Genomic DNA, 14,670 nt, shown 5'->3' on the forward strand with positions numbered 1-14,670 from the left:
TTGGTTGTGAGGATTGAGCTTTTCACCAGTAACACACAGAATAAGGACCAGATATTGCTCCCCTGTGCAATACTAGAAGAAATCTTGTCAGAAATTCAAAGGCTGTGATTGCTTCCTTTTTTCCAAGCAATACATGAAGGGACAATTGTTTGACAACTGTAACTTGACTTCGGAGGAGGCCAGGCAGGAGAAAAGCAGCACAGCTCCTGCAGTAACATTTAAATGCTGATTTTGAAATGCACCAGGTGGTACAAGAAACTCACAGAGGGAGTAACCCTTGGAAGATCTATTGAGCTACATGAGAACATACCATAACCAAATCAGCAGAGCAGAGAACCAACTAAATTTGGTTCAGACAGACTGTGTTTCAGTATCGCTCCCAGGCCCCGCCTGGAGCTTCCGTCTTCTCGGCTCCTTTTAAAACCTAACATGTTGAGTCTGTGCATTTTCTCCCCTGCCAAAAATAATCAACCTGAAAAAGAAATCCTCCTGAAATCTCAAATGTGCAGTCTTTCTTAGTCACCCTTCTGATCACCCTTTTGTGCAGACAGACTGTACATCAGTGCTATTTTGACAAAAAGAGTTATCTATGACTAAAATGGGAAAGCACACACAAATTACATTGCTTCCCCACCCATAAAAAACCCACCATCCAAGAATCTTATCACAGAAAAACATATAATTAGACTGTACACTTCTGATGCAAACTGAACTGCTGCTTTCAATGATCACAGACACTCTTCAAAGCCTCCAAGATTAAAAGAATCTTATCATTCAAATTATTACTTCTTAGGGATGCTCTTATCAAAGTTCGAAGGAAAATTCTAAAAACAGCAGTGATATGAAACCAGGACTGAGCCATATTTTAAATGACACTGGATTTTCTGCCAATTGGCCAATTTACAACTCAGAAAAAGCAAGTGTAGATGAAGACAAAGCTGTTGGCTCTCATAACCTTTACAATATCACAGTAAAAATCTCAACTGTCTCACATATTTATACTAAATGGCAGGTCTAAAATTGAGATTTGTAATTTCACAGCATCAAAATCATCACAGATGGCTACAGTCTATTGCTTCTTTAATCTGTCTTTTCTCTCTTCCTGCTTGTTTTCCCCCCTCCTCTGAGTTAGAAAGATATGTGTTTTATCATAAGGAAATCGTAACTAAATCCAAACCACATTTTATTAATGTGTAACAAAACAATTTACATAACAATGATGTCTACAAGTGAAGTTTAAAATTATGTCTCAGCTTTGCCCTAAAGCACTAATTGCTTTAGTCTTGAGATGTCTATTCCACTATTTGGGATAGTCATCTTCCATCAACAATATTCCACATTCATATTCTCCTAAATGGACAGCCCCTAACACAGAACATTTGAGGGAGAATAAACAGTAGTAGAAACAGCAAATTGGAATTTGTTTTGGCATCTAATTCCCAGCTACAAGTTCATTTGCAAGCAAAGAATCAGAACTCACCTACAACTTTTACACATCAGGACCAATTTTGCAGAACTACTGCCATGACACACCTGTGAAGCTTCCCAAATAAATATGGATTTAATACTTAGCTCCTTTTCCTTCCTGTTCCAGGTTTTTGCATATATAAACACACACTTATGGATGTTCAATAAGAATATCATCATCAATAAAATTAACTGGGATAAAAAAGCAGTCAGAGAAAGGACAGCTTTTTGTCATCAAAATCAAACACCTCCATACCACCAACACAATTTTTAAAAAATCCCATTTGAGGTCAGAAAGTCATTAACTCCCACTACAAGAACTTTAGATGTGAAAAGGCTTTCCTTTATGCTTCCCACACACACATCAGAAATTAGGCAAAAGAATCTCAAGGAAAATGGATTATTTTAAAAATTGGGAGGGCGAGTGAACTTGAAGGAGCTTGCAGGGCAACCCAAGGGCCAGCTGGTCTGTCCCAGCCCTGTGGGCAGGGAGCAGGTCCCAGGGGAGGACCAGGAGCTCCAGCACAGACTGGGCATCTCCCAACAAGTGCAAAGCCCCAGCCCACTGGCCCAAACTATTCCTGCCCACTGAGCTTTTGTTAAACATTTAAGATCTTAATCAATCCTCACTCTGACCCTAGGATCACAGGGGAAGATGGATGAGGAAACGGACAACCTCTGACCTTTCCTTGTATTTGTCCTGCCACAGTCAACCTATTGAAAAACAATTGGGGTGGAACCTGCTCACAGCTCCTGTCCCAGACCAGCGCCCTTTCACAGCCTTTCCCAAACTCAAAGTCTCTTCCCCTGCCCCCAGACCTCTGCATCAAAACCACAGGAATCCTACTCACTTCATCCTCCTCCTCCCCTCCAAAAACCTGTCAGAGCAGAACATTAGCTCAACGATTAACTTAAGAGTGGAAAGAAAAGGGGAAACCTCATTCAGTAGTGTCAAAGGCCAAACTGCTTTAACAGCTTCACTGGAAACTGGAGAGAAGCTGCACAGTTCTGGTGAGCATGAATTCATCAGGAGGAGCTTCCCAGTTAACTGTTCTGGCTGGAGAATGGCAAGTGTGAGAAAAGGAAACCACAAGTAACGGCTGATGAAATGAGTTTAGCACTTTCAATTATGTGCTGGCTGGAACGCTCTCAAAATGACGAGCACCGGCCAACTTCACTCTGGAGAGCCCAAGAGACAGAACATTTCTAACACCTTTGTCAATATGGCATCACCTGATCTCCCTTTTAATTGGGAAATGGAGAATTGGGTTTCCTGAGCCCAAACATCCCCAGATGCAGCTGAGAGCCTTTAGGTAAGCTGGCAGTCATCCCCAAGTTCTGGTCCAACAGTGCAAAAATGAACTTAAAAAGCATGCCAGTATAACCACTGGCCATCAGCAAAACCTCAAGAGATTTCCCCAAACAACACAAGATTCGTTGGACAATTAGCTCACCACATCTGGGCCACTGACACTGAGAAATGGATGATCTGTGTCAGTCAGAACAACCCAGTACTGACCTAATAGGCTTTGGGAAAAGGTGGAATCATCTCCGTGCAATAAACCAATAAATGCTTCCCCACTTCACTTCCTCCCCTCACAGCCCAGGCTGGTAAGGTGTCAGGAAGCTTTGATCAGAGGTTATTGAGCTGTGAGAGATTAACAGCATCTCCCCAGCCACCAATGGCTCCCCCACCAGCACCCAGGCAGTGCCACAGCCACAGGTTCACACACTGGGTGACAAACAGGCTTTTGAGTTTCCATCTCACAGGATGGAAAAACCAACAAGAAAAAACAGCATTTTACCCCAGACAGGATGGCCTGTCATTGTGCAGCTCATCTTTCAGTCCTCTGTAAATTCAGCCCATGGCAGTTTTGCTGCCACTATGCCACATTAGGCTTCTGTCATAGAGCAAAAACTCAGGAAATAAAGGCTGAAGTTCACACATAGCAGTTCTTTCCTACTAAAATATAATTTCAATGCATAATAATGAACTTGATATCGACTGTAAATTACTACTTAAAATAAATCAAGTAGGACATTCAAAAGACACCATTCTCTCAAGAATCCATCACAAAACCAGCCAGTTACTTGCTTTGCTAACTCGTTCTCAGTCTCAAGATGATAAAAATGCTCTAGTAAAAAACAACAAGAAGATGTGGCAACTGACTCCAAAGAACATTCTCTAAAAACATGACTCCAAATCCCTGAAGGAGCTAAGCACCTTCAATTCAGCACCCAGCAAAATTAAGCTCACTGACCTGTGCAAAAAACCATTTAAGTTTGATCTTAATTTATGCTTACATGAGCAAGACTTTCAAAGCAGAGGCTAAAGATATTTTATTTATAAACTATCTTCTCTCCTTCCCTAACCTTCTACAGCTTCTTTATCCAGAAAAGGAAGGCGAAGAGAATATCGCTATTGAAGGTTTTTCTTTTAGGCGAATCTCTCTTTTATACAAACTTTAATCCCTAATTCTGCAGCACACAGGATAGTGTGTGTGTGTGTGGGAGGGTGGGGTGGAGACTTTTAGCATTTCTAAGACTATCCTAGCACCTCTATTATTTAACTGACAATAGAGACTCTCTGAGAAATGAAAATATTTAACAAAGGCAGCAGTGTCAAATATCAAAGGGTATTTAATGCTAAAAATTTGCGACAAGTAAAACACCAAAGATTTCCACTTCCCAAAGTGGGAAAGTAATCCAGCTAAAACTCCTGTCCTGCCTCCCAGACTGGTTCTTAACCTACTGCATTATCCAATGTCAACTTTGCCAGAATTTCCCGTGTTTAACAGAGTTCCCTTGAAAGATTTCTCTCTTCAAACAATGGTAGCTCAACTGCACTGCTTTGCAGTCATCCACATTTTGGTGACTATCTCGAGCCAAATCAAATTTAGGCGTCTGCTAGAAAATGTGTTTCACCTTCTGCCTATTACAGCAGTATCATTTGTTTTGCATTATATAATTCTTAGCCTTGCCACCTGGAGCTGTTGGACTTCTTCATTAAACCCCTCTGTCCCACCACATCCCAGAGGGCTGCTAATCCCTGGCTTTAGTCCATTTACTCTCATCTCTGATTCAATTATGCATTCCACTGAGCCCTAATGAACAGTACAATATGGCTCATCCTACCTTGGCATTCTCCGTTGCGCTCCTCATAGCCAGCATTGCACAAGCAGTTGCCAATGGGCACCAGCCATTCGCCATCTGCCCCACAGTACATTTTTGGCACATCCTTCTCTTCCGAGTTGTTGACACAGGAGCCACGAACCTCCACCAGAGAGGAGGTGTCAGCCCCAGTAATGGTGTCTGGAAACTGCGCCAGGTTCCGAACCGTCAGCGGGCACTTCTTGTAGAACACGCGGACAGAGACCAAAGCAATGCAGGCACCGACGTCCTGGAAAGCCAAATAAAACCCCTTCTTGCTGAGCGGTCCCACATCCCTGATCTCCGTGTTCAGCTTCATGATCCTGTCACCAATGTCCACCTGGGTGAAGCTCTCATCGGCAGCAATGGTGTCGATCTTGGCAAACTGGCTCTCGCGAATAAAGCGCTCTTTATCGTTGTTTGATTCGTAGTAATAAAGGTTGAAAGTCTCCTTGCAAGTTCCCATGACACCTGGCAGGCTGTTGCAGTCTCTGAGCGTGAACTTGATTTCAATATAAACCCTCTGAGCCCCCTCTCGGGGAATCCAATCAGTTCGTAACCAGTTATTCTGACTGGGCTCCATCACGTTGCAGACTTGGTAGGTGCGGATAGGAGTGTTCTTCTCATCCATGATGCTCACCTCCTCCCACTGCAGGGAGGAAAAGGGACAGAAAAACACATCAGTGCTAAAAGGAACAACAGAGCTTCACAACAAACATGCACTTGTTCCATTACGGGGAAACAAACAAACAGACCAAAAAACAACCCAGCAGACCAAGCCATAGCCAGGACTTCAACTACTTGGACATTACGGGGAGCATCTGTTCAGGAGAAAAAAATTCCAAATCCCTCATGCCTTGAGGAGCAAGCATGTGCTTTAAGGGCCCTCTGAACGAATCCAAGAACACTACCTCGACTGACTGGGTTTATTTCAGTACAGTTCAGTCTACAGACCACTGCCTGGAGCAGGGCTACACACAGAACTTCACAGACCCACAGAGCAGCACTGCCCTGCAGTGTTTTCTCTGCAGCAGATATCTCATGGACCCTGCCTCACACCTGGGAATAGCCAGCAGGTGACACAGTGCAACTTAGCCACACAGAGAGGGTGAATCCACATTTCAGGCATCACTACCACTTATTTTCAAAACTCTCAAGCCATCTCTTATTACTTCTCTAAGCTGCCAACTGCTTTCCTGGGCTACCAATGTCCCAGAGAGACTCAGTAAGTTCTGCTTTGGAGCTGGGCAGAAATAGCTGTCTACAAAGAACTTGGGTAGCTCTTAGAAAGGAAAAACACGTAAAAAGACAATATCATCAGTCCACCAGCAACATCACCATAACTTTGTTATCCAAACAGAGTTTCTTACTAGCGGGAAGGTAAAAAAATAGGAAATACTACGTATTTTCTGGAGGAAATTTTTTCTGGAGGAACATCTAAGTTCATGCTATCAAAATCCCAAAAGGGTTAGCAGAGAGGGAAAGTGCTGAAAGATCAGGATAGCAGCATTCCTCAGAATTGTTACACCCCTCAGATCAAGTTCAGGCATCTTCAGAAGTGCCAACCAGGCAACATGATTATGAAACAACAACAACATGTGTAATCCAAGGTGGGTATGGAAGGAGGAGATGCAGGAGTTCAGCATAATGAATTCAGAAAAGGAAAGCACATACTCAACAGCTCTGAAAAAAATTGGTCAAAGTATTATCATGGACAGAAGAAACTTTATCAGAGTGCTCTACTGGCAGGGAGAGAAGGGAAAGTAGGGGCACTAGGAAAAGAAATCTCTCCAGGAAATAAAACCAGCAGAACCATAGCACTTCAATTCATATCATTCAATTTATCCTTCCCTATAACAATATTAGATAATGATATGCTGACTAGGTTTGCAAGCAATACAATGAAGCATATAAAATTATCCTTAGAAAACAGTAATAACTTTAAAGAGACTTCTCAGAAGTGCTTTTCAAAACTACTGAAGCCATAGCTTTGATAAACAGAAGCCTTCTTAAGATGAAGGGGCTTCTTGTATAATATCCTGCATTCTTCTCACAAGGATTGCTCTTATGCAAGTGATTTTTACTTAAAAAGCTTCCAGCTTAGCTGAATCCGTTTATAGAATGACAGCAGTTAGCACCATGAGTCACTAGGAGCAGAAAGAATAATATTTTATTTGCTGCCTAGAGATAACTGCAAATTAAAATGAAGGAGGGGGGAAATCAATACTCAGCATGTCACTCCTTTCCAGAGAAAGGGAAGAAATAAATCTTAAAAAAGCCATCTATCAATGTAAAGTGTAACATGTTGTTAGTAAGAAGACAGACTTGTTTAATTTAGAGCACCACAGAGCTAGTGCACTGTAACAATGTTGTCTTTATGATCCATCACTTTCCATTCTGCTTATCTTCAGATTGCCTATGCTACCAATATTGTGTGTGGTACAAGAGAAAGGAAGAAGCAGAGGGAAATAATACTTGTTGATGGGATTTCCTTTAGTGCATTTACACAATGGAGGATGCTGCTGGAGGATTCAATAGCGAGCCCGCTGAGGTCACAGACACGGCAACTGAATTCAGCAAGTTTTGGATCCTGTTCTCAACACACCCATCTGCTGACCAACACACAAATGCAGAGCTGGGCTTCTTATTCCATTTACACAAATACGAAACAAACCCAAGTGCATCTTCCTGACAGAGCTGAAAATAACGACAGCCCAAAATGTCCAGCCCAAAATGTAAATGACTTGTGACTCCAAATATGTGGTCAAAGCTGTAACTTTTTGCTTTCAAGATGAAATTAAATTTTATAATTCAGCTCTTCCCACAGTTTAATGATGCAGATTAAAACATTCTGGGCACAAAACCTGCTTTTCAACTGTGAATTGCAAGGGTAAATCATTAATTACATTTATAATGCAATTCATTAATTCCCCTGGGGCTACTATATAGCTAGTCACTGCTAAATGTCTAAATCTTTATCTCCAGCCCTTCTTGTCTACACAACCCTCACACCCCAAGAACAGTGTGGTTCAGATCTAGAAAAACGGCTTTTTTTAATAGACAATAAAGTATACACAGTTCAAGAAAAACACTGAAGGACAAATTCTTCCCAGGAAGAAAAAGGAGTTTGTTTCTGCTGCTTGAAATAAATCTGCAGCATATGAAGTAAAGTAAATGCTTTCCAAGCACTGTATCTCAGAAACAGACCATGTACTCTTAAATTTTTCACTACAGGCTTAAAAATAGAACACACATATGTAGGTTTAGTGAAACGAGTCACGTCCACAATAAGAGCACGCATTTCTCCTTCTCAAGCTTGCACGGCGCTTTCAGAAAAAGCATGTGGAGAAAGGGGGGAATCCAACAGCCATTAATAATACACAGCTGTCCTCTGATCATTGATTCCACTGCTGACTTATTAAAACTTGTATTTTAGGTTCTGTTTGAATACACAGCGTAGATATCCCTTGGAGAGGCGTCCGAAAGACCCCGTCTCGTTCCAGGCTGTGGGATGAGCAGGGAAGCCCGACCCTGCCCGAGATAGAGCTGTACCTTTCCACGCTGTCAAAAGACGAGGGCAATTGCCTGCAATCAGCGCTGAATGTGCGCCGTGGGCGCTGCCAGGGGCCTGCCAATCACATCCCCACTCTCTGAAAAAGCGAGTTTCAGGGACAGCACAGCGCGCTCAGGCGCAGCACAAGCCAGGACTGTAGTCAAGTTCACCCAGAACGACAATGGGGGAGCAAAACAATCCCCCATTCTCCCGTGTTATGGTTATTCAGAGCTTATGCATAATGCATCAGCAGCCAACGCAGCCTCGGATTCCTTCCGCTCACTGCTGTTTCCTTAGCTCTGCTTCTTTTAATTACGAGCGGGAACGCACTCACACAAAAAAAGTAAATTTGTAGGTTCCTGAAGAATCCAGTGCTTTGTTGTGCACAGGTCCTGATCTTTCAGCATTTTCCTTTTTTCAAACACTTTGACTTAGTTACTTCTGCTTAAGGATTCCAAGCTGCTTTTACTCCTTTAATATTAAAAGGATTTGGGATTTTTTTTTTTTTACATTAGTGTTTAGTGCGCATTGCTGGCATTTTTGCTTAAATTGTTCACATGAAGAAAGAAAAAGGCTTTCTAATTGCTTATTAAAAGCAAGTCCCATGAAGTACAGTCTCCTCCAGATCCCAAGATCCCAGCAATTCCAGAGTCCAACATTCCAAGGAGTTTCCCAGAGAGGCACTGGGCACCATGTAAGTCAGGGCACAAATGAGGGAACAGCAAGGAGCATCCAATAATATAAAGCTACACCAAAAATTAAAGCTCTCTTAGCAAAGGGACTCTAAGCCCAGCAATGAACCTCTTAACGTCATCACATCAGCACTGGGCAGTGCATTCGAGCAGCCTTCTGTTCAATAAGATAATGGTAAAAGAACATAAAAAGAAACTCCAAGGAATCACAGTCAAGCACTGGGTGCTTCAGTTTATCTGCTCAGAAACCAAAACACACGATGTTTACACCCTGGAACAGGACAACTGTCCCATCACAACAAAAGGTCCATCGTGTATATTGATCCCTACTCCTTCATCCAGAAATAGAATAGCAATTGCCCTGAACATCTCCCAGCCAAGACAGTCCACAGATAAAATAATAGCAGTCAAGAATGCCAATTCAGTCCGCAGATCACATTTCTTGTTGGCATTTCAGTTTTAAATAGGCATCTAAGCCCATGCCTCAACCAATCTCTTAATTCTGAAACCTCTTTTCTGCCCTTTTGGTTTCCACTTATTCCATGACAGAGCTATCCAAAGGGAGTATAGAGTTTCTCCAACAAAGAGTAATTCACTTGGTAAGCCAGGGAAGAAATCTGACCTCCTCACCACAATCAACAATAATCGAGCCATTAGGACTCTCTGAAAGTTACTAATCACCCCCTTTACCCTTTTGATCAGATAGCGGTTTAAAACTTACCCCTCCTTCCAGGGGACTTGCTATCCACCCCAGTTCGCCCTGAACCGATCTGGAATCCAGCAAGGTAACTGCAGAAAGGTACAAATAAAAGAGATTAAATTCCAGCTGCCAAAAGGCAATACTAAAATAAATGGTTTACCTGAACGTTTCCATATGTGCGGAGCACATCGCATCCACCCTCCACTTGAAACGAAATGTTATTTCCGAACGCGTCAATATCAAAAACACTCCGAAACTCTCACTGAGGAACCGCGTGTTGGTTTCCCGGCGAACTGGAGCCGCTCAGGGGCGCGGAGGGGAGCGGTGGAGTCCCAGCACACCTGCGGGAGACACCGGAGCGCCGCTCGGAGCGCTCCCCGCCGCCGGGCACCGCGCCTCCCGCCGCCAGGACAGCGCCCGCAGCAGCGATGGGCTCACAGCGGGTACATCCCGAGACACCCCGGGAGCACGGCGGGGCACCGAGACACCGGGCAGGGGCTCCCGAGGGACCGGCGCCGCACGCCCACAGCGCGGGACGGCCGCGGGCTTCTCCCGCGGAGCCGCCGCCGGAGCGTCCCGCAGAACGGGCTGAACCGGGGCCCCGGGGAACGGCGCGGAGCCACCGAGCGCTCCCGGGAGAACCGGTTCCATGAGCCGCCCTCCGATCCGGGGCCGCCCCGGCGCGGCTGGCGGGAGCGCTCAGCCCGGGCGGCCGGGCCGGGGCAGCGGCGGCGCGGGGGACGCGCGGGGCAGGCGGCGGCCGCTCCGCTCCGCGACACCTGTGCCGGCACCGCGGGCAGCCCCGGCAGCGCCGCTCGGACGGGTCCGCGCCCGCCGGACGGGCAGCGAGCGGCCAGGGCAGCGCGGGGCCAGCGCCGTCCGGACGGCGAGCGGAGCGGCGGGGAGGGGGACGGGACAGCACCGCTGCCCGCCCGGGGACACCGAACTTCGCCCCCGGCGCCGCGCCGGGAGAACGCGCAGCCCGGCCGCCGGCAAGGCTCACCTTCGTTGGCGGGATAGACCCGAGAGCCGGTGACGGCGCCGCAGACGCCGACGAGGAGCGGGAGGAGGGCGCAGATCGGGACCCCGGCCATGCCGCCGCCGCCGCACTCCGGCCGCGCTATCCCAGCGGAATAACTGCCTACATGGGGCGCGCGGCGCGCGCTAGACATTGCCAAGGGGGCGGGGCCGGCCCGTCCGTCAGGCGCCGCCGCCAATCGCCGCCCGCTCCGCGCCGCGCGCCCCGCCCCGTCCCGCGGGGAGCCGGGCCGGGCGCTGCGGGGCGCTCCGGCGGGGCCGGCCGTGAGGGGAGCGCTGCCCCGGACGGGCGGCGGCAGCGAGCGGCCGCGGCCGGTGAGCCCTCCGCGGGGCTCTGCGACCTCAACAGTCCCCAAACTCCGAAAGATGATAGAAAAGGCGGAAAGACAAAGTTAGGAGAGGCAGAGCAGCGGGGGAGCCGCGGCCGCGGCGCGCAGACGGACCTGCCCCGCGCCGAGCCCGCCTCGGCCCCGCGTCCCGGGAGCGTCCCGGGAGCGTCCCAGGAGCTGCCGCCGCCCCGCCCGGCCCGGCCCGGCGCCACCGTTGAGCAACAGCGCCACCTGGCGGGAGCAGCGGCTCCTGCGGCAGCGGCTCCCCGTGGCCGGGCAGGGACGGACCGGGGTGGACAGAGATGTGCGGGGGCAGGCAGTGCCGGCGGCCACCGTCAGCAGCGCTTCCCTTGTGAGCGGCAGAGGCCGGGCCCGGCGCTCACCGCGAAGGTGCCAATAGTTCACGCTTTTGTGCACCGGGGCAGCGGCTGGGCGAGGCGGGCTGGAGGGAAAGCCGGGCTCGGAGCGGTTCCTTGTGAACGCCAAGATCCATCGGGACGCACAAGCTCGCGGTGTGCACATCCCTCTCGTACACGGGACGCGTCCCCCGAGCCGTGCCGGGGACACTGGCGCTGGCTGGTGCCCTCAGGCTGTCCCCGGGCTCCTGCGCTGAGCAGCCACAGCCGCGCTTTGCTTTGGACGTTCCGAACACCTGACTTCTTCAATAATGCTCTCTAAACGCGCCTTGACAATAAGAGCGTAGTTTAGAAGCCCGCTAAGCCTTGGGTGGGTCAGGCAGCGTCAGTGTCCTGAGCACCTCCTTGAACAGTCCGCACTCACAGAGCAGCCCCCGGACCTGTCTGTCTGTCTGCCCGGCCGCCCCAGCCGCCTGCCGAGACAGCGCTGCGGGACCGGGGTAAACCGAGCAGCTCCCCTGCTGTCCTCCCTGTGATGCTCCGTCCCTCCGCCGCTATCGGTACCGCTGCCTGAGCCTCGGGATGCTCCACAGCCGGCGGTTCCCACAGCGCGTCCCTCTTCGAAAGGGAAAAGGCTCCCGCCCGCGGCTCCCGGCGGCGGCGCTGCCTCAGTTTCCCGTGGCTCGGAGGCGGTAGCAGCAGCTCCCCTTATCCCGTGGGGCAACCCCCTTGTCCCGCGGCGCTGCCTCAGTTTCCCGAGGCTCGGAGGCGGTAGCAGCAGCTCCCCTTATCCCGTGGGGCAGCCCCTTGTCCCGCGGCACTGCCTCAGTTTCCCGAGGCTCGGAGGCGGTAGCAGCAGCCCCCTTGTCCTGCGGCGCCCTCTCGGCCCGCCCGGCGCTGCCCTCGCTCCTGCGGGACCCGGCTCCTTCCCCGGCTCCGTCCCAGCGCCCCGCACTCGGGGAATCGCACCCAGGCGCTCCGAGGAGTTTTTCCTCCGTCTGGGCTCAAACGAATCCTTGCCAGAGTTAGCTGTAGCTTCCGCACAGAAGCCCTTTACAGGCCCGATTAGCTAGAAAAATATTTTGAATGCGGCTTAAAGTCTGACTAACAATTCTGTGCATCGGGAAACACGCCTGCTCAGAATCCGCTGTTTTCTCTTTAAATCGCTCTACTTTTCCCCAAATCCAAGTATCTCTGAAACATAATACTTACAAACACGCCCTTACTGACACTTTTTGCTTAAAACATAGAGTATCTTTCACCTGGTTTAATTTCAGGCGAAGATCTTGGGAGGACACTTTTTTTTGGCTCTTAAAACTGCTGTTAAGAAGGTTTGATAACACAGTATTTACAATGAGGTTCCTATTTCTGAGGCTCAGATTGTTTTCCTTAGCCTTGAACATTTCTTTTGGAGCTCCCACTGGCAGAACTTTCAAGATAACCCTGCAAAGATAGCTGGTGTGTTTTTCTCTTTCCGTAGAAAATAAATCTTTAAGGCGGCTGCTTGGATAATGGAAGTTAGAAAACAGTGTAGCACAGTGAATGCAACTGTTAAAACTTGTACTTCCTGACTTTAATTATCTGCAAGAATTCTTGGCCTAATGAGAGGAAGAAAAGGTTTAGTGCCTTTTTTATTATTTACACAGAAATATAGGCAGTCCTCAATTAAAACTATCTGAATGTTCTTTTCACATCTTTGATGCCTCTGACAGATCTACTACTAGTCAGGATAAACTTTATGGGAATGGTAAAGCATCAAAACGTCTTCTTTTTTTAATTAAAGTTATTTTTGTGGCAATGCCAGAAAAGTCAGTCGTCATTAAATATATATAAAATGCTTTGAAATCTTAAAAATTTTTCTGTAATTTAATGCAACTTTAATTTGTTAAAAAAGTCACATAAAATAAACACAGACGATGTAAAAAAGGCCTGCAAATGTCATCAAATAAAATGTTTGCAATCCTACCAAAACTACTATATTTTGCCTCCAGTATGTGGGGCTTTTTTTAAGAAGTCTTGCCAAAATAATCACAATTTCCTTTCTTTGTGTCATTTCAACGAATCCTAAAAGCCCAGCTTGGTTTTAACAGATGTCATTGATACTTGGACTAAATCCTGTTCTCAGTTTCAGCCAATAACTCCACCCTTCAACAAAGTATCTGACATCAAAATTTATTCCTTAAAATTTTGTTACAGCTGTTGGAGCTGTTACATTTCTCTTAAACGCCTATTACCTGAGCAGCCTGCTCTGCTGCCAACCTGACAACTTATGTTATTGTAACTCACTATCAGGAGTGATTTGGCTTTGATGGGAACTAATCATGTTTGCACCATCATCAAGTTTACACCATTTAAATGGTCAATTTAATGCAGCTCAATAAAGCACAGCCAGCATCTCTGGTATTTGTCTCAGAGCTTGTATTTGTCTCAGTTCCACGGTGAGATTGTATTCACTTGCAGCAGACATTGCAATAATTATGACAGTGTGTTAAATGTTTGATCCTGTCTGCTTCAGAGAGCTCAAGCTCAGCTGAATTATTCAGAGATCAGGACTCGAGTGGTACAGACAAACAGGCCTGGACACACAAACACAGACCCTCTGAGAAACTGTAAATCATCTTGAAATGTAAGGACTGAAATATTGCTGCATTTCCTACTCACTCACAATTTGTTCTCCTCATATTTTAAAGCACTGAGGGAATATATTAGTGTATAAATAATTGGGCACTGACACAAGGGCGTTGTCTTGGATGTATCCCTGTAGTTAATATAATTTCTAGCAGAACACTGAATGGATATCAAATGTCTCACACACATGTATGCTTATACATACAGAGTTGTTTTATGCTTTTTCCAATCACAAACATAACATTTGTAAGTTACATTAAGCCCCTGAAAGGGCTGTGATTTTGGATGAACATTTGGTTCTATTTTTATTTTATCTTTTCATTCTCCATTTTTCTATGTCCACCTACTCATGCTCGTCCATCTCCCCAGAAGCTTTTTGCTGTCAGTCAAGTGACAACCTCAGTAGGAAGCTCTGTGTGTTCATGGGCCTCCTGAGGCCCAGCACTACATTTAGAAGGGGGAAAGGAAAAAAAAAAGGAAAAATAAGAAAGCGGGGAGGGGGAAGGAAGCAGCTCTTCCTTTAGTATGCAATTCCACAGCCTGAAGGAAAAATTCACCTCTGAAAAGCCTTTTCCTACAAAAATTCAATCCTATTTACTCCACTCCCACACGACTTCCACACTACTTGGGTATTTGCAAAAGAGGGTAAAATAACCCCAGGAAGTGTAAGAGTCACACACAGAGTCTCATTGTCAAAGGAAATAATGCCCCAAAGGTGCACCTTTATCAGGCTTGGCACCAGCCAGTCACCGCCGGC

General features: G+C 47.1%; 1 protein-coding gene across 2 annotated transcripts in view; it reads right to left on the reverse strand.

Annotated features, from left to right (window-relative positions):
• Nucleotides 1-10,681, reverse strand: part of EPHA4 (EPH receptor A4) — a 105,200-nt gene extending 94,519 nt beyond the window's left edge. For both annotated transcript variants that reach the window (XM_058812430.1, XM_058812431.1), the window contains exons 1-3: nt 10,566-10,681; nt 9,584-9,651; nt 4,603-5,266 (exon numbers count right to left, since the gene is read on the reverse strand). In XM_058812430.1, the coding sequence (XP_058668413.1) occupies nt 4,603-5,266; nt 9,584-9,651; nt 10,566-10,656 (823 nt within the window). In that variant the 5' untranslated portion in view covers nt 10,657-10,681. The remainder of the gene's footprint in view (nt 1-4,602; nt 5,267-9,583; nt 9,652-10,565) is intronic.
• Between the last annotated feature and the right edge of the window lie 3,989 nt (nt 10,682-14,670).

Source organism: Ammospiza caudacuta, chromosome 11 (genome assembly GCF_027887145.1).
Source record: "Ammospiza caudacuta isolate bAmmCau1 chromosome 11, bAmmCau1.pri, whole genome shotgun sequence".
In the NCBI taxonomy this organism is placed as follows: Eukaryota; Metazoa; Chordata; class Aves; order Passeriformes; family Passerellidae; genus Ammospiza; species Ammospiza caudacuta.